This window comes from Anastrepha ludens, chromosome 4, assembly GCF_028408465.1.
Source record: "Anastrepha ludens isolate Willacy chromosome 4, idAnaLude1.1, whole genome shotgun sequence".
NCBI lineage: Eukaryota > Metazoa > Arthropoda > Insecta > Diptera > Tephritidae > Anastrepha > Anastrepha ludens.
In genome coordinates this window covers 76,631,385-76,652,298 of record NC_071500.1, presented here as the reverse complement: position 1 = coordinate 76,652,298, position 20,914 = coordinate 76,631,385, and the positions used below count along the sequence as shown (strand labels likewise).

General features: G+C 35.8%; 1 protein-coding gene across 5 annotated transcripts in view; it reads right to left on the bottom strand.

Annotated features, from left to right (window-relative positions):
* LOC128859881 (ecdysone-induced protein 74EF-like) overlaps positions 1–20,914 on the bottom strand; it is a 190,221-nt gene that overhangs the window by 12,746 nt on the left and 156,561 nt on the right. For all 5 annotated transcript variants that reach the window (XM_054097012.1, XM_054097015.1, XM_054097013.1 and 2 more), the window contains 2 exons: positions 4,664–5,059; positions 1,978–2,193 (listed from right to left, as the gene is read on the bottom strand). In XM_054097012.1, the coding sequence (XP_053952987.1) occupies positions 1,978–2,193; positions 4,664–5,059 (612 nt within the window). The remainder of the gene's footprint in view (positions 1–1,977; positions 2,194–4,663; positions 5,060–20,914) is intronic.

The window sequence follows — 20,914 nt, the reverse complement described above, 5'->3', positions numbered from 1 at the left end:
ATTTATACTGGCAATTCTGCCTAGAGATAGAGCAGTAAGCTGACATGAATGTATGAAAAAAATCAAAGTCTACCGCAACAGAAACATGATGTGAAGGTAGCCTTACATTTCCATGAGACTTCTTGACATTTGATCACGTCAGCTGATACGTATGTATATGAATACCCCATAAATAAATTTAGAAAATTTAAAATTTTTTCCTATTATAATTGAAAATAGTTTTAGAATCTTGTCATTTATATTAAAGTAAACAACTTATATTTAGTTTCTTTGAATTCCGCTCATATATTCCATGCTATTTGGTAATTAATAAAGTATAGGTATATTTGTGCAAAGGCCTGTATGCAAATTGATCAATGAGCATACGATACTCAAGTAAATTAACGGTAAAAATAAATACAACAAGAAAGGCTGTGATACAGTTACGGGTTGCATTTCTGCGCGCTGTGGGTACAGGTTGCGACAGCGTTCGTCGATAACGGCACTATTGGGACGAGAATGGAAGGCTTTACGTAAAGGAGAGAGTATTTGCAATGAATGATTATTTTGGTAATTTACAACTGATAGCAGTACTATTCTGTTATGAAAATTATTTACACTGAAAAAGAGCGATAAATAACCTTATATTTGCTAGAGAAAGGAGAATTTGCTCCTTACATTAGAAATTATGTTTTATCTCCAAGGTCTGTTTTTTTCGCTTAAACGTTATCTACGGAAATGAATTATAAATGTTTGCCAATAAAAAAATACATGTTTTATGTAGAATAAAAAAAATGTATTGAAATAATCGACCAGATTTCTCACAATAGTACCACTTGTATGTCGACTCTACTACACAAAAAATTAAATAAGTCCCATTGTTTAAATTGTTTAGCGAGATTTTCTCAATGTCTGGTTAATATTGTTTTAAAAGAATGTGGCTTGAAATTGCGATTTCACTTTCAAATACATTTTCTAAGAAAATGAATTTATTTCACAAACAAAATGGTATTTATTATACCCACTGCCATCAGCTCTTATTTCTTGCATTGGTTAGCTATTTACCGGTAGTTTTATCAAAAGCTAACTGACAGATGATCTCTAATCAGGCACATTGAGAAATTACTCTCTGACCATCCACCGATTTTGTTTTGCATAAGAGCTTATTCAGAAATTGAGAAAACGACCTTCTTTGACCCACTATTTTACTTCTGTTTGCGCATGCAATTTTTATATCAATGTTTAGAGAAGGCAGCCAAATAATACTAAGCAGCCAGGAACAAGTAGGTTAACACTGAGTTAACACTATACATACAGACATACAGATTTTCATACATATATATGCAATTCACAGATGCTTCCAGTTATTGCGAAACGTCAACTCGGTCAAAACTAATTATTGTACAAGGCACACATTTTTCCCAAAATTTGTAGGATGGCATTTTGCAATTGTCAACAGTGATACTGATAAGTGAATGAGGAGAAATATTCAAATGAGTATGCCGAAATGTAGTTAGCCATTAACAGATGCTTTCAAATGCATATTAATTGCCTATAGTGAGCTCGTTATTTATGATAGAAATTGAGTGTGAGTGAGTCATGCTTATATGCTTATATTTCGAGTTTCCCTTTAAATAATATTAATAAAAATTTAATAACTGTATGTATGTACGAATGTATTCAACCCTATTAATCAAGATCAATAGCAATAATATTTAAATTTCAATATTAATATGTAAGTAGTAATTGCTGACCTAGATTATATTAATTTTATAGTAAGATTAAACTATTTTTTCTTATTAATTAAATCGTCACAAAGTGTGCGAGTTTCTATTTTAGCCACTATCGCCTGAATCTTTAGGTACATTTTTGAGCTTCCAAAGGGAAATGGAAATGTCTAAATTTTTGCCCATTCATTTTTACACACGTACATCTTTAACTGGACTAAATTATAAATTGTATTACAAATGTAAGTACCAAAAAAGTACAACCACTCACTTCCAACACTTCGACTCCATATATTTCGTAACGACGCTGTGTTTTGATAGAGGTTGGGATGTAGAAATGTTCCGGATGGTATATGAGACGCATGCGGGTGACAATGTGCAGGTATACCAAGCCTCGCTTTTATCTCATCGCTACATGGCTGTCCTCCAGAGCTAGAACTGTCCACGTCAGAAACGCCGCTATCAGCTGGACTGGGGGGAAATGAACCTTTAAGGAAAACAATTTTGAAAGATTATTTTATTAGAAACGTGTACGAGTGTACAATTCATTATATATCTATACATATACACATATATGTTAAATTAATTATAAAGGCTATTCGTTCCTCCTTAAAACCATATGTTAAATTAATGACAAAAGGGTATAAAGGGGTAAAGGCGGCTCTTTGTTCCCCCTTAAAACTATATGAAATAATAATAATAATGATTTCATTTAGAAAATGTTTATTCCCATGATAAACTGTACAGCTCATTTTATGAGAGAAACTACATTGATTGAGATAAAAATATCGTACTTATTAGAGTATCAAAAGCAGTGCACCGAGTTCACTGAGTGTGTACGAGCGCCTACAAAAACTAATTTAGCGAACGTGTTAAATTTTTTGTTATTGGCATTAACTCATCTCGGTCTAGTAAGTCCCAGTTAGAGATTTCAATCGACAAATTCCTTCTCAATCTTAACTTACTGTAATGGTTGAAGTGGGGGTGAAACTAACTCTTAACCAAAGTCATATAAGAATCATCATCAGGTATTATTCGGGTTCAAGCTTTTAAAGATGATGGAAATCATAATTTTTTCCGTGTGGAAAATTTCCACTCTAGAGAAATTAAAGAAGATATTAAGGAAGATAATTGAACTTAAGTTAGACCAAACGTAACATGAGTAACAAATTTCATTCAGATATCTTCAGTATTGTAATACATTATCGTGTGCAGGGATGGAAAATAGACAGGCATAGTTGAATCGCTTCATGTTTTTATTCTGAATACTTTGGCAAACAACGGATCATAAAAAAGGTTTTTAATACCTAGTACTCTGCTACCCACGGATATATGTAAACAATTTCTGTAAACTATACTCTTGCTAAGGAGTGGAAACTATCTATTTAAATAAAAGAACACATTTTTAGTATAAAACGATTTTATAATTAGTAAAAGTTCTAAAATAATTTCTCTTAGGCCTAGAAAGAGTTTTAATTCCATAGAAGTTGTTTGGAAGGTTCGTGACTGAATTTTTAATTATATTACTTTAAAAGTACTCGCAAGACGAAATATTTTATAAAAGCTTTAAATTAAAAATAATTATTTTATACTTTTACTCTGGTGTGTGTTAAATTTTTCAATCGATTTCAATCATTTTAGTGAGTTTTCAAATTTCGAGTCTATAGCAAATAATGAAATGAAATAGAGAATTGTCATACTTACCTCTCAATAATAAATACTTGTGAGTGGACAATAATCTGACTAATATGTATAGCAATCTGATTGCAGAATTATTTCTATTTATGCTAGTACTTAATATATTTCCCAAACATGAAAATACCTCAACCTCAGTGGAACTTATGGGCTAAGCTAAATGTTTCAACTACATGGCTCGTCAGGAAGGTAGTTTAAAATCGATTTTAAAATTTGTATCTAATGGAGAAGAACGAATTCTAATGGAGTATTTAGTGAAGAGTACTTTCGAACTCATTGGCGCTTTTATTAGTCAGCCTAGGGAAAAACGGTAATTATCCTGATGTTCCAAGTGAAGAAATTTATTGATAAATAAATATTTCATTATTCGTTTTGACACATTTGTATTTAGAAACAAATACAATTTCAAAAAAAAATCGGCTGCAACACGTTTGTTTAATACGAGGGTTGTTATTTTTATTTTTAGTGTTCTATGACACCATCGGACGTTTCCATTGGAAAGTTTGATATATTTTACTATAAAATCACTCAGAACGCTTTGATGTGTGAGCCATGTTAGGATTGTTTACAGTGGTTTTAAAAATGTGCAGTGTCAAAAAAAAAGTATTGAGCGTGATCATTTTCGAACGATGATTTTTCACAACTTTCGACGTGAATTTACAAGACAAACATCGATGAAATAAAATAAACTGAAAACCCGTAAAAAACTGATACAATGAATTTTCTCGTGGTCGCTATTCGTTCACCACCGAATGCCCGGAAGGCCATCCAAAATCAATTGTTGTGCCAGAAAATATCAATGCTGGGCGCGAAATGATTGAGAAAGATCCTTGGGAATTAATATGAGGATCATCAATAAGATTTGCATGGTCACTCTTTGGTAAAAAAGGTGAACTGTGTTTAACGCAATTTAAAAAACGCCCTAGAAACGTGACTGGACAAAGGCTTCAAAAATTGGTTCGACCATTGCGAAAGTGTATTGATTGTTATGGCGAATGTTTTGAAAAACCATAAAACCATTTTTAAACCATCAATGTTCATTTTTCTATTGTAAATAGTAACTCTCGTATAAAAGAAAGGTGAATAAAGAGAAGATGCAAATACTGAGTTCAAATATGTATCCTGGGGAACTTTATCTATGCATTGAATATATTGGAAAATATGTAAAAAGTGTTTGAATTCTATGAATGTTCTAAGGTTTAAGTTTTTTGAATATTGTACGGACACACACATAACAATTAGATTTTGTGTTGTTGGCCTACCTGTTGTAGGTGCTCCATAGGTCCTGTGATGTGAATTATGTATTGAGCCGCCACTCAGCAGATTGTGTAGTAATGGTCGATGTGGTATGGCCAGTGGTTGGAGTTGATTATTCGCACCTGACCCTGAGAGTGGGCCGCTATGCTGTGGCAGGCCGTTTACGTGCTGCTGCTGCTGTTGCGCTTGCTGCTGTTGGTGTTGTGGTGAAAGTACAACGTTTTGTTCGGATTTTATGTGTATAACACTTGAAGATCCCGTATAAGTGGTACCCTGTTGTTGGTGGTGCTGTGATGGTTGCTGTTGTTGGTGTGGCTGCTGTTGCTGATGGTGATGATGCTGATGGTTTGTTAACAGTGGGCTTGGACTTGGTGATTGCTTTATGACTGGAATTTCAGTATCTAAATTGCAAGAAATATGAAAATAATTCAAGAAGAATAAGATATGTATTTTTGATATTTTCTTTAATTTTTCTTATAAAATTACAACTTCATATGTATATGCAAGAATAAATTGAATGCAAAAATGCATACATTTAAATTTTGGTATCGACTGCATTGACACTCACACAAAGAGCAGGCGATTAGAAATTAATTAATTCAGAAATAGATTTGCTATCTAACCGGTTTGATCGTGCATTTACTAAATAGCAAATGGGTGGTGCTCACCTGGGCTGCGCCAACTATTGTCACATTGACGCGGGAGTTTCCCGAGTTGAGAAAAGGTTGAAGTTACGAGGAAATGCAAATTACTATGAGTAAATTGCGGGAAAATGCGACATCAAGAAACCCAGAATTCCATTGAAATTAGTTGCAATTAATATTAATCATTAAATTAAGATAGCTAAAGTGGTTTTAGTTTGGACGTCTCATATTTAGAAAAACTTAGTTCACAAATTGTTGGTAGTACGATTTGATACTTGTTAAATTTTAAGGCAATTACCTTTTTCATGTACAACTTACTTTGAAGCACATCAGTTAAAATGAACTCAATTAACTTGTCTATGGTCAAGAAACTTCATGTGCCTTGGCACCTAATAGTGCAATAGAATACCTAAAAGCTACGCTCAGACAAGCCAAGTGGTGGGTCGAAACCAACAGCAATGTACGAGTATATCCACTGTTGGTAGCGAGTCCACAATGACATTGACCCGGTTTGTTACCAGCCAACCAGCTCAACAACTAGCCAAGCAACTGTCAACTGAGTTTAAATTAGTAATAATAAAAATATTTATTTTTCCCAAGTTGGCATACATACACATACACAAATTCATGCAAACATGTCAAACTGCGCTGAGACCACTTTTTAAATTAAATGTAAATATTCAAGTGACGAAGAAAGGAAAAGCGCACAATGAAATGAAAATGAAATTGAAATTGCAATAATAACAAATAGTGAAAATACTAATGCAAAAGTGACTGCAGAGTACAGTACGAGCACAATTTATCACGGCTGGGGAACGAGTTACGCTTATGTATTTGTTGCTAACGTTTTTGCTTTCCCCAGTACTTGCAAAAAACACAAATATCAGCATCAATAACTGCAGTAAATTATTATCTTCGCAAAAGCCGCAGCAGCGCACTGAAGTGCAGCGAAGAAAATTAAAAGTAAAAGTGTATTTTCACTAATTTCTATCACTAGACACAGTGATTTAGCAATAATGCCAACTACAGTGAATCAAACTTCCACCTTTCTCGCCCCACCTTGTCTGCCATCCAAGTTCGCTTTCGCATGCAATTGCAATTCATGGCTGCAAACACTAACACACACTCACACACAGACACACTCGAAGACCGCTGCATCAAGTGCGGTGTTTTGAATGAGAAGCACTGCACAGTGGTCTAGTGACGGATATTATTATTATTATGATTGGCTGTGAGTGCACTGCGACAGCTTTAGGCTATTAAGAATCTACAGCCCCATTTCCCAGGTAATTTAGTCTGCGTCGTGCCACGACTGGGCAGTCGCATAGAACATGTCCTGTCGTCTCTTGTGCCTCTTTGTCTACAAGTATACAAGAATCGTTTCATATTGCACATATTTTTTATCTGAGGTATTGAGGCATGTTTTTGCAATGTGGTTTAATTTCTTGGGAATGGCTTGTTAGAGATGCGTTCGTGGAGGCGACATAAATTCATTCTGATTCGATCCACTGTGCAGCAATGCTGCCAATCGAGTTCGCGAATGCATGAAAGTGCAAGCGAACACCCGAGGAAGGAAATGGTTACAGCGAACGTGCAGCTCGGAACGGTTGACTCGTAGGCAGCTTGCAAGTCAACAGTAACATTCTTGCGAGGCAGTAGTGGCGAATATAAATGAATGCAATATATATGTAGCTGATGAGCGTCGCGAATACGTCGAAGAGCACGAGGATGTTGTGTATGCTGACGAGCCTCTGTCGCTCGTTGCAGCCGCTGCGTTGCATGGCGCTCGCACAAATTTGTAATTCTGCTGCAGTACATACGCATACACTCTCAGAAACTTGGCGCAGCAACGAGTATGTCATACGAAAGTATGTATGTATGTTTGCCTATGCTTTTATATGCATCAATGATAGGAAAATATACCCCTATATACACATACATTCAAACATACGAGTATACTTGTATGTAAAATGTTTATAGTAGGTGCATGCGGTGAACGACGAACGTGTGGCCACGAGAGAGGAAGAGAAATCAGGTCAAGGCTTGTCGGCATATGTAGTAGTCGTCGTTCACAATTTATGCTTTGTTGGTTGCATTATTGCATGTTGTTATTTTGCTTTTGGAAATTGCTACGCTGCTGCCTCTGTGCGTTTATACTATGCTTTTGTTGTTATTATAATTGCTGCTCGCATTGTTGTTCCCTCGTGTTAGCTAGTGTTTTCGACTTAGCTGAGATGGGTTGCTTCATAGGTGTTGTGCCGTTTAGGTGTGCGTTTTTGTATATATGTAAGTGCCTACAAATACGTATAGTTTCCACTCCAACTTCACAAACTAAACCCGATAAAGAGCAGGCTGTATACGCTGTGTGTGAGTGTTTGTTGTCTACTAACTTGCGCTATAAGTTGTGCACTATTGCTTTTTACCTTTTATTGGTCGAGGGCGGACCAGAGTGCAATGCAAATGCGATGCTTACTTATATATATATATAATTGGCGCGTAAACCCTTTTTGGCAGTTTGGCCGAACTCCTCCTCCTATTTGTGTTGTGCGTCTTGATGTTGTTCCACAAACGGAGGGACCTACAGTTTCAAACCGACTTCGAACGGCAGATATTCTTATGAGGAGCTTTTTCATGGCAGAAATACACTCGGAGGTTTGCCATTGCCTGTCGAGGGGCGACCGCTATTAGAAAAATGTTTTTCTTAATTTTGGTGTTTCACCGAGATTCGAACCAACGTTCTCTCTGTGAATTTCGAATGGTAACCGCGCACCAACCCAATTGGCTACGGCGGCCGCGTTGATTACTTACGCATTATATATATATATATATATATATTTATTGTTACTATTTACATACGTACACAGATGTGGATGTAGTAAACTAAAAATTTCTTTTCATTGCTTAGCAGTATTAGCAGCAATAACGGAAAGCATAATCGGCTGCTATTGAAGTGAGTTAGTAGCAAAGACGATGGCCGAGAGCGGTACAAAATTTTGGCGACTTACTGTTGGCATCTTTTCTAAAGTAAAATATGTATGTACATAAGAGATCAACGAAATGGAAAGTTCTGTTTTTGCATAAAGTAAAGAAAACAAATTTCTACTTTCTCCAAATAACGTACAAAAATGTTAGTAGAGGTGGACACTTTTAGACAACTGAATACAGAAATCGTTTATTGTGATAGCTTTAATAAAAAACTCAATATAGGAAGGGAAGAAAGGATAGATTGCGGAAAAGAAAGTGCTGCATGCTAACTAAGAAAATTCGTAGAGGGTTGATATTCCAACTTGAGAGCTGTTGAGTTTTAATTAAAAAGTGGGTGCCAAAATGTCAAAATCTTTAATCTAGCGAAAGGACGTAGTATATAAGTCGATGCTGGGATACTTCTCCTAAATCATCCTCCATCCAGCTACTGTTCAAGGAGCTCAATGTTGAGTTTCACCGCATGTATTATCATTGGAGGGTCTCCAGTAAGACGTTTCTTACTAACAATTCACCCACGACCAGAAGGGCAAGCACGTATTTTCGCTGAGCTCTAAGAGCTCATATAAGTTTGGAGTTGATAGCAATAAATCAAAAGAAGCTGCTTCCTATTAATGGTTTTCCCATCACCGTATGCTGGATATTAAAGAAAGCCTTTATTTTATATATTTAAATTCTTTCTATAGAATTGTTTGGAAATATGAAGTGCACTCAAAAACATACGGAAAACAATGGCATAAGAAAAGATAGAAAAATAACCTATAGACATAAATAGAGTCTTCAAAGAAAAGTGATCTTATTTTAGTGTAAAATATATTTCAAATCTATACAATTGAAATATACAAAACGATGTTTAACCTATTACAGAGGTCTACAAAATTCGCTTGTTTTAATGGGACAAGTTTCCCAAGTATTTTTGTGCGGGCATCAAACTTAATACTCTGAGATGTTTGGAGTCGCTAATTACCCTTTGGGGATGAGTGTCGACATATAGCCTTCCAAGCCGATTTATCGTTCCGGACGCGTGTCGGTATATATTCGCCCAAATTAGTTCGTAGCTGCAAGGCTATCGCGAGCCTTTCTGTCGTTCTGAGCGATAGATATAGTAAAAGAATCAGGTTTTCATTCAAAGACATTAGGGGCTATTAGCGATGAATTCTAATTTTCCTTATAATTTAAACTTTCGATGTGAGACGACGGTAAAGTCAGAACGAATTTCAGTTCTTCGATTCAGTCTCTCAGTGTCACTGCCAGAGGAAACAGCAGGCTTTTTATATATTATATTTTATATTTTATGATAGTGACAGTTCGGACGAATATTACTTTGAATCTGATAAAACGGAAGATGATGAAATTAGTTCGTTGGAGTGAAATCCGTGCAATAAGGAATCCACTCAGGCATTTCAACATTAGCAGTCATAGCAGTTTGTTTATAATTATTTTTTGATTTTATGATTTTATTTTTCTTGTGTAAAATAAAGCCTTAGTTTTTATAACATTCAACGTATTTATTTTCTTTACTGCGCACTCCAATACCTCTCGCCCTCAGGGATGCTTGCCCATCGAGCGGCTCCATCCCCAAAGGGTTAACATTCATGCTGTAATTTGAGTATAGATGAAAGTCTCTTGCACCTCAAGTTTTTGAGAAAAAATTGGTAAAAACACAGTAATTCATGTATTTTACCCCTAATTTCTCAAACTATGACGTCTTCCAGAATCGTGTTCAGGATATGCAGTTTTGTAGCCCACTCCAATTTGGTATATTATTTTGCAATTTAAAGTGACTAAAAGTTCACGTTTATTTTTGAAACTTTTCTTGTTGACTGTATTATGCATTCTCTTCCAAATAAAAAATGTTTGCAAATCTGCTCGATTAGCAAGCACTCTAAAACACCAAAATTTAATGGGCTATGGAGCTGTATACATGACAATTTTTCAAAGATTTTGATTAAAAGTTTGAAATTTTGTTGAATTTTTTATTTATATTTTTTAAAAGTTTGAAATTTTAAGTCATATGATTTTCGTTGTAGTATAAACTATATTCTTATAAGAGAAAAATTAAATAAGCAATAAAAACTTTGAAATGTATCGCACTGCAATATATGTATATACATACTTGTACAATTGATTTCTTCAAAAATTTTCCATGACAATCCAATTTTATTGGGGTACACTCTATGCCTTGCAAATTCCTTGTAAGGTGCATGCATTGTATGAATTGCATAAATGCAACAGCATGAAGAATCAGTGTTTGTTTTTATTCTTTTCTTGTGACTTTGCAAATTTTCGTGACACATTTTGGCATATTTAAAGTTCTTTTTTACCGGCCAGTGATTAAATTCATCTTGACTTTATTTTACGCTGTATTACAAGGTTGGTCTGCTGGATGGTGTCTTTTTATACACCAAGCAGGTTCTTAACCGTATGAGTTCCAAACGAACGCGCTCTTTCCTGAGAATAATAAAATGTTACAAAGTGTAATTATGTGAATAGAAATAGTCCCTACCCGGTATCAAAGTGGGCTTTGTCCATTCACTTACTTGTTTTGTGAATAAGGAAATTTGTCGTTTGAGGAATGTGACAGGTGACTCATCAACAACTGTTGCACACTGAACTGAACTGCTGTATTTTTAGTTTAGTTTGCGGGACATAGGCATCATTGGATTATACTTATACTTTTTCGCACTGCATTGATACGCAATGCAAAAGCAGTCGTTGAAGTGTTAAATGGAATCACATGAATCCGGAACTTTAATGTGAAGAAATTATAGTGATCTTCTAGGTCATGTGAATGCTTGGAAGCCAATATTCGCCGCGTAATCAGCATGATAAGGCCGGTTATGCATGCAAATGGCAATAAGGCAGAAATACCCTATTATCAGGAAGTACCGGGAATGTTTAAATAAAACAAAACAGAGTTAAATTCCAGGCAAATTTATTTCATCTCCTTCAAAATATGACCCGTCTGAAGCAACACACATGTGCCAGCATTTAAGACAGTCCTCCATGCACCACTGGTAGGCCGACGAAGGCGTGGCCTTCAGCTTCTTCGTCGCATTCTCTTTGATCTCCTCTATCGAATGAAATCTCCTTCCACGAAGTGGTAACTTCAAATTTGGAAACAAAAAGAAACAACGGGGCAATATCAGGGGAATTAGTATTGACTGTCTGGCCCGATGGAAGGTACTTATGGTGCACTACGCCTTGGCAATCGAAGAAAACAACATCACCTTCCCGGTACTTTTTTATCATAGGGTATATATTTTCTTTATTTTCTTCGGATTTATTTGAAAAAGGTCTATACCTACTATTCTTTGCGGGGCCATACTTTTTATCAAATTTCTCATCGATTCTGATGAAAACATAAACGGTTAAGGACAATAACAACCTGTTGATACAATTATTGCAGAGTCATTTTCGTAAGTGTTGTGCAGATATGGATAATTCAACAAAGTTAGCTAACAAATTGGATAGTCATCCGAGAATTTGTTTGAGCACTTCAATTATCTGAGGTGATTTGCGGGAAGTTAACTTTATTCCTATTTTTTCCGTTTTGTTTTTTGATAATTATTTTCCTCCTGATGGTGTTGTGCATTATCTTCCATAGAAAGGAAGTTATAAAATTGCATACCAAAAATTCTTCTATTTCTAAGAATTTAATTAGCTTGAAATTTTGATGAATCTTTGTGGATTTTTTAAATTCTTGTACATGAAATTTGCATTTCTACGATTTTGTTATAAATTTGTTTATCTTTTCAAACAGTTGGTTTAAACAGCTGACGCACGTTTCGTGTTTTGTTTCACTGTCAAACATCTTCAGTTTGGTCTATAATTTAACCATGAATCGTCTTACAAACGAACAACGCTGTTAAGAATGTTTAAAGTCGAAAAATTGTGTTCAGCGACGAAGCTCATTTTTGGATCAATGGGTACGTAAATATTCAGAATTGTCGATTTTGGAGTGAAGATCAGCCAGAAGAATTGCAAGAGCTACCAATTTATCCAGAAAAGGTCACAGTTTGGTGCGGTTTATGGGCTGGAGCTATCATTCGGCCGTACTTCTTCAAAGATGCTGCGAATCGTAACCTAACTGTGAATGGTGAGCGCTACCGTGAAATGATATTCAACTTTTGTTTGCCCAAAATGCAAGAGCTTGACTTGCATGAATTGTGGTGTCAGCAAGACGGTGCCACATGCCACACAGCACGCGTAACAATAGACTTGTTGAGAGGCGAGTTCGGTGAACATTTTATTTCACGTTTGGGATCTGCCAATTGGCCACCCAGATCGTGCGATATAACGTCTTTAGATTATTTTTTGTTTCATGTCTATTCAGACAACCCTGATTCAATTAACGCATTGGAAGACAACATTAAAGCATTTATTTGTGAGATACCGGCCGAAACATTGGAAAGAGTGTGCCAAAATTGGACTAAGTGGATGAACCATTTGAAGCGCAGTATAATCGCGAAATAATCTTCAACCATTAAATTAAATGGAATGAACTATCGATTTAAATAAAAATTGCATGCATTTTTCTGAATTTTACGTGTGTTTTTTTTGAAAAACTTTCCTATAGCTCTTAAAAAATCACCCTTTATTATGAGCTATAATTTTATAAAAAGTAATGCATATTAAACACAAAGAAAAATGAACAAAACAAGACAAAATGTTGAGGTGCTATTATTTTGACAAACGCTTTATTTTTTATTATATTATAATTTTTTAAACACACACGCATGAAAAAAATTAACACCAATGAAAAAGTTTAAAATTGGATGAGGAAATAAGTCTTTTTATTATTTTTATAATAAGTCTTAATATCTTACTTTGTGAGCTCAAGGCCACTATATGTATTTGTATATTACATATGTGAAAATTGTCTTGTCCTGTATTTTTAATTCAATTTATGATCATCCCTAAAAACACTCGTCATATATATTCGCTATATAAATCCACCAATTTCACAATTTGTGTACATCTATCTCTAATGAGAATTAGAAAAATGAGAATTAGAAAGTCTAAAGACTGATAAAGACCATACTGACTTTAATGATTTCTGTGGATGACACAAAATTGTAAAATCGGTCTTATTTTCGCCGCTATTATTTATATTGTCGCAAAAGCAATAACAACAGCAACATTTCGTGAGGGTTTGTGTATACCATATTTTTGTGCGGCACCGTTTGGTATTTGATATATTTTGAGAAACAATAATAAATATTTTCGAATTCGATTGAAAATTGTCAAAATTTCAAACGTACATATGAAAATACTTGTCACCACGCTCGAGTGATGACGTTAACAGCACATCCGGAGTTCTGCAGTCTGTTGTCACTAATGAAAACGACCGGAGCGTATACTTGTTGAGGAACTATTTATTGCGCATACGCAACGTTCTCCAATAAACCGCCACCATAAACCGCTTCCTTTTGCTATAACCTTTAAATGCCAACAGAGTTGAGCAAGTTTTTGCCAAATAGCTTCCAAACACCACTGAAATTCTCCAAGTTGAAGTGGCACGCTTACTATTTTCTACGTATTATAAATATTTTACCTGTTCAAGCTTCGTTTCATTTTGCTACTGCCAACATGACCCATTTTAACTACCAAGCTCTTCTACCTGTTTCATAGTTTCCTTATCCGATACGATGGACGCTACATACAATTTTTGTTACTTTACTTGCATTATTGTAGTTATTGCTTTTGTTGCTGCTTTTCGTGTTTGTCTTGCGGGCGTTTAATTTCGCGGCATGAGTTGCCGTTACCCTTTTTTGCGTTTTTCTTTTTGTTGTGCTTGGCGCTCTTGAATCAGTTACATCACTTTTCGGATAGTAGGTCAATGAATAAAAAAACCGGCCACAGTAGAAATATATAAAAATAAATTTAACACCAACAATAGCAAAGTTAATGTGTAGAGTAATGCAAAAATAAAACGGTAAAAATTCCAAAATTATTTACAATGTTTTACATACATTTTTTGATTAACTGACTTGGTAATTTATTGAATGACTATCGGTACGGTTGTGGCGGTAGTTTGCACACGCCTTAAAATGTCTATCCACGAGCTATTAGGCGAAAAATATCTGAACAGGGGTACTTGTGGTTTGGTCGAAAAAGGAACAATATTTATTTTATCAGAAGTGGCTCTACAATACCCAAAATGTTGTTGGGGCTGAAACTAAATTGCTAAATACTAATACATTTTTAGCCCACTTCTAAAACTATTTTGCCAATCTTGAATCATATTAACTCCGGGTTACAGTGAAAGCTGACCGGTTCTCCATAATTTCGAAAATACATAAATTATTGAACTTAAAAAGTGAAGTACAATCATAATAACAATAGGAGCTTTAAATACTTTATTTTAGAGCGCCCAAAACGTTAAGACTACGGCTTCGACGTGATTTAGGTTATAGGTTTATTTCGTACCACCACTGCAAAGCACTTATAGCAACATTTTTGGCGCTGAAGGTATTGAGCAATGTCATCTTGCATAGCCGTATTAGTTTTGCAGTTATACCAAATTCAAATATCGAGCCATATAGGTAAATCTACTTCGTATTGTCGAATGCAGTTTGTAAAACGAAAAGATGGTGTGTATCGATTCTTGTGAATGTCTGGTCGATGTGGATTTTCCAGGTTTAAAACCACACGGATAAGGTACAATCAGTGGGTGGATGGTGGGCTTCAGTCTTTCACAAAATACTCTCGCTAGAACCTTAAAGGCAATATTTAGAAGAGCAATGTCGCGATAATTTGGGCACAGATTGCAGGATGGGATTGGGCAGAGCACACTTAAATTCCAATCGGCAGGCATGCTTTTAACCGACCATATTTGTCAGATGCATGCACCTTACCAGCGTTTCAATAGCTCAGCCGGCAGTCCGTCGGCTCCCACGGCTTTGTTGTTCTTTAGCCGCGTTATCGCTATTCTCGCCTCGTCATGATCGGGTAGCGGAACGACAGTCCCGTCTTCATCGATTAGGGTATCGGGATTTTTACATTTCTGTAACATGCGCAGCTGCCACTGTTTAACAAGTTCGAGAAGTATTCCCTCCATAATTCAAGGGTGCTCTGGATGCCAGTCACCAGATCGCCGTCCTTGTTCTTACAGGTAAACGCCCCGGTCTTGAAACCCGCTGTAAGCCGCCGAACTTTCTGGTAGAATTTTCCCTTCCAGCTCCCGGTACCGATTCCATATGACTCGCGTTACGCCCGATCACAGCGTGGCCCTATATGTAGGTGCATCTTTTTTCCCGCGGCAGCACGACATTCCTCGTCCTACCAATTGTACTTATACATTAGGCCGAGTCGATTTGTGGGGAGGCAAAAAAATCGCTCAATGCTCTGTGAAAATCATATTTTAGGGATCAAAATAAGAAACTTTGCCGAAGGAACCATACCTCTAAAACGAATTCTGATGTCCCCCAATTTGTATATACAGTAGGTTCTGTTTTTATGCGGCTTTTTTTATGCGGTTTTGAAATAGTGCGGTTTTTTTTTTTTAAATTACAAAATGCATGTCGACCTATCGGGAATTGTACATATAAACAAGATTCTAAACCAGATAAGCAAAAACTCATCACAGATTACATCAGAAATGCTAACCCTACAAGTATGGAACCGCCTGCATAACTATCTAGATCAGACGTGTACATTTCCTTAAGTGACGGAAGTGATTTTACGCCAAATCCTAAACGAATGCGCAACACGTGGGTATTGTCTGATTCTATTTCTGACTTAAATTTATATTTCGATTCTGACGTTTCTTAAATAAATATATAATTTTCAAAAATACAATATTTTGTTTATGCGATTTTATTTAATTATTTCAGATTCATGCGGTCTATGGAACGTATCTAAAGTTATAATATGGGACTAGTGCCCTTTTTTATGCGATTTTATTATAATACATTATTTCAGATTTATGCGGTTTTAGCACTTTTGAAACGTATCTATAATTTTACTATAGAACTAGTAGCTTTTTTTATGCTGTTTTTTTTTTATGCTATTTTTTTTATGCTGTTTCTTGCGGAACGTATCTACCGCATAAAAACAGAACCTACTGTATATATATTGTATATATATGTATATACATATAATTGGCGCGTACACCCCTTTTGGGTGTTTGGCCGAGCTCCTCCGCCTATTTGTGGAGTGCGTCTTGATGTTGTTCCACAAATGGAGGGACCTACAGTTTCAAGCCGACTCCGAACGGCAGATATTTTTATGAGGAGCTTTTTCATGCAGAAATACACTCGAAGGTTTGCCCTTGCCTGCCGAGGGGCGACCGCTATTAGAAAAATGTTTTTCTTAATTTGGTGTTTCACCGAAATTCGCACCTACGTTCCCTCTGTGAATTCCGAATGGTAGTCCCGCACCAACCCATTCGCTACGGCGTCCGCCTACATATAATATTATATATGTAAATATTACAGCTGGATAGCGCTGTAGCCAAGAATTCTTGTGCATGACAGAACGATAGTTCTCGACCCGTCCTATTGGGATAAACCATCCAATCAATATAAACAGAATAACAAAAACTTCCGAATAGCATGAAGAAATTTCTCAAAACAGTTGTTCGGAAAAATGCGGCTTAAACTTTTTACAATGAAGTTTGATTTCTGACTGGAGTTAAAATAACGTCCAAGCAATCATGACATGTATAAGTATGTGTATGTAAAACAGTGGAAAGTTGGGTAAGTTGACCACTAAAATGTATTAAAGTTATGATATAGTATTCAGTAAATATTCGTAAACATTTTATAGAGAACTTCACTAAAAAAATTTGTTTGTATTTTTTCTACTGGTATCGATTTCTCACAGTGAAATGATATTTAAATATTTTTTTTTTTTGCGTCGCAAATGAAATTTTTGATTCTTGTTTATTGGCGCTTACTTAAAAATTAATCAAACACGAATAAAGATACTCGAACAAACAAATACGCCAGAGAAAAGGTAAAGGGGATAAAATAAACAGGAACAGCGAACAGAATAAGAGGCTCGTACGGGGCGTAAAAAGAAGCATCGAGGTAAAATTCGAGAGGCTAGTTAAGGGCATATTTGTACATTCGGGCTGCAAGTTAACTCATTAGGCAGTGAGTGAGCCAATGTGATAGGCGGACGGTTATAGTCATGATTTTTTATTTGCTTATTAAACGTTGCTTTGTTTCTACTTTGGCAGAAGTTCCTATTCTTTCGATGAGCCATTGCCTCGCAGTAACAATGCCTCTGTTGTTTGCAAATCGCGTGTATTCCTGCATACATAGCTGAGTATTATAGACTCTCACATGTATGTGCCTATGGATGTGTGCATGAGTATTTACTTGCTTAAATTGGTGTACATACAGATGCACATAGCTTTGTGATGAAAGAGCGCCATCGACCACAAAATAAATTTTTTGTTGGATTCTTCGCTGTGGTGACGGCGGTAGCAGCGGAGTCAACGTCGAATGGTGCTGTTGCTTAACTGCTGCTTTGTTGTGCCGTTCGGTTACCAGCGCGAGTGTGAATGCGCGCTTTTTGGAAATTTAGTCTCAAGTTCAAGGTCTTTCGTATAATGCACACACGCACAAATGAACCGTGCGGCCAGAGACTTCGTATTTTTTTCGAGTAATATTTTTTTCTGTTTTTTATTACTGTGCCTTTTTAAATATTTTTGTTATTGTTACTTTTTGATGATACCCCCGCTGATTACGTTTTGTTGTATTCTGCTTTGCATATGGACATCCATATGTACTATATGTGTGCATTTATAAAGAGTTCTGAGAGGCATATTCTCGGAATTAGAGAAATTTCACTCTCATTCGCCCGTGTTCCCATTTTTCACTAAATAGCACTTGCTTATCCATGTGCACATTTAATATAAGCAAATAAACTGGTATTAGTGCGTGTATGTGGATGTGTAAATTTTTCGTAGATAATTTCTTCATAGCTTCCGGATAAAAAGTAAATATTTTTCTTCTATCACTGTAATATACTCGTACATTTTTCATGGAAGCTTTATTTACTTTTATTCTAATGATATTGGCGTCTTTTGAATGCAAATTAATTTGTCAGGAATTATTTGCATTCGCTACGCTCTTCGCCATAAAATTATATTTTTTGTGTGTATTTTTAATCAAGTTTGCTAACGAAAAACCAGGATGAGATGAGGGAAGTATGTATATAATATTTTTAAATATTTTGATATACGTCCGAATGAATGTTTCAAATGGCTAAATTATGAAAGATCAGTTTACAAAATAAATAATGAACAGGCAATTTTTTTTTTCATATACATACTTATATTTACATATGTATGCACAAGTTATGTGCATGTATGGATGTACGTATTCAGTAAAATGTGGTATTCCGGAAAAATATTAATGTATGTACATACATATGTGTATATATATATTTGTATTTAGTTACCATATAATAAAAGGTCATAATAAAATCTCATTTGCGATTCTTTGCATTGCATGTGCAAAAATTGAAACAACAATAAAACCGGCATCTGCAGCCAATATGTATAAGCAATATGTATACATACGTACGTACGAGTATGTACACATGTATGGTACTATATATACATTTTTAATTCAGAGTTTTGAAAGATACTGTTACGTAGAAAGCTTTGATCGGAGGCGTAAATGCGACTGCATTTGGCAAGAAGTTTTGCCGAACAACTGACAATATCGGAGGCAACAAGATGCGATTTGCTAAATTGAAATTTATAATATTTAGTTAACGAAGTTTTCTACAGTTTCAGTTGCTACAATTTCTACTAAAAAACGAGAATGTTAGAAAATAGTAATATAAGATTCATACGTTCATATTATAGATACTTTTACTAAAGTATATGGGAGAAAGTTTTATTATATATTGTAAGCCCCATTTATACGTACTTACACACATGCAAATAAAATTGGATTGTATTTATTTGACATTCAGATTGAGATTTTACGCATTTTGGAGAACATACGTCCATACACATACATATGTATGTAAGCACATACAAATGCAAATATGTTTGATCGCGATGAATTCCAGAGGTCTGCATAAAACTGCTTCAATTAAGAATATATGTATGTACATACGTAGTAAGAATTTTATGTTTGCATGTGTTATCGTCCCCTTAGTATAACAATAGCCTATGTGCTCATAGGCTATTATTTTTTTATTGAATTTTTGGATTCTCCATTGTCGATTTTATATGTGGTCAAAATTTTGTCAAATTCTAGTTCCACAAAGTGGGTCAAAACGTCAGTCAAAAAAATATAGTATAAATATGTATTAAATTATTTTCCTCAAAAATCATGTAAACGCATATACGCTATTTTTACATAAACTAATAGGACTATGAATAAGTTCGTGCGGTTTTTTTTCGAAATTTCAAACTTTATTGACGTAAAATGGTTACAAATTTAATATTCAAAATATTGTCCATCGCTTACTACTACTTTTTCCCATCTTTCTGGCAATTCACGGATTCCCTTTGTGAAAAATTCGGTCGGTTTTGCCGCAATCCACGAATCGATCCATTTTTTGACTTCATCGTAATTACGGAAGTGCTGGTCAGCCAGGCCATGTTGCATCGATCGGAAGAGATAGTAATCGGATGGCGCAAGGTCTGGACTATACGGCGGGTGGGGTAGGACATCCCATTTGAGCGTTTCTAAGTATGTTTTGACCACTTGTGCAACATGTGGCCGAGCATTGTCATGTTGCAAAATAACTTTGTCGTGTCTATCGGCGTATTGCGGCCGTTTTTCTCGCAGTGCTCGGCTCAAACGCATCAATTGTCGTCGGTAGACATCCCCCGTAATCGTTTCATTCGGTTTCAGTAGCTCATAATACACAACACCCAGCTGGTCCCACCAGATACACAGCATAACCTTCAGGCCATGAATATTCTGCGCCGACGTCGATGTTGAAGCATGGCCAGGGTGTCCATACGTTGCCCGACGTTTTGGATTGTCGTAATGGACCCACTTTTCATCGCCAGTCACAATTCGATGCAAAAAACCCTTTCTTTTGTGCCGTTGAAGCAGTTGTTCGCATGCCATAAAACGGCGTTCAACGTCTCTTGGCTTCAATTCATACGGCACCCAATGGCCTACCTTTCGGATCATTCCCATGGCTTTTAAACGTTTGGAAATGGTTGATTGATCAACTCCCAAAGTTTTTGCAACCTCTTCTTGCGTTTGAGCCGGATCTTGATCGAGCAATTCCTCCAATTCGGTATCCATGAACTTTGGCGGCGCACCCTCGCGTTCTTCGTCTTCCAAGCCAAAATCACCACTTTTAAAGCGTGCAAACCACTTCTGGCACGTTCGCTCAGATAGAGCATGCTCACCATAAACTTCCACCAAGATACGATGACTTTCGGCTGCTTTTTTCTTCATATTAAAATAATGAAGAAGAATTCCCCGCAAAAACACATTATTTGGCACGAAATTCGACATTTTCAAGTGTGGTAAAAATATTGTTGTTTACGCTTCAAATAAAAAACTTATACTGACGTTTGTGCCTTACGACAGTAGCTCTCCAATGAATGTTTGGAAATGTGGATCGATGGAATAATAATCAAGTTACGCCATCTGTTGTAAAACCGCACGAACTTATAAATAGACCTATTAAATT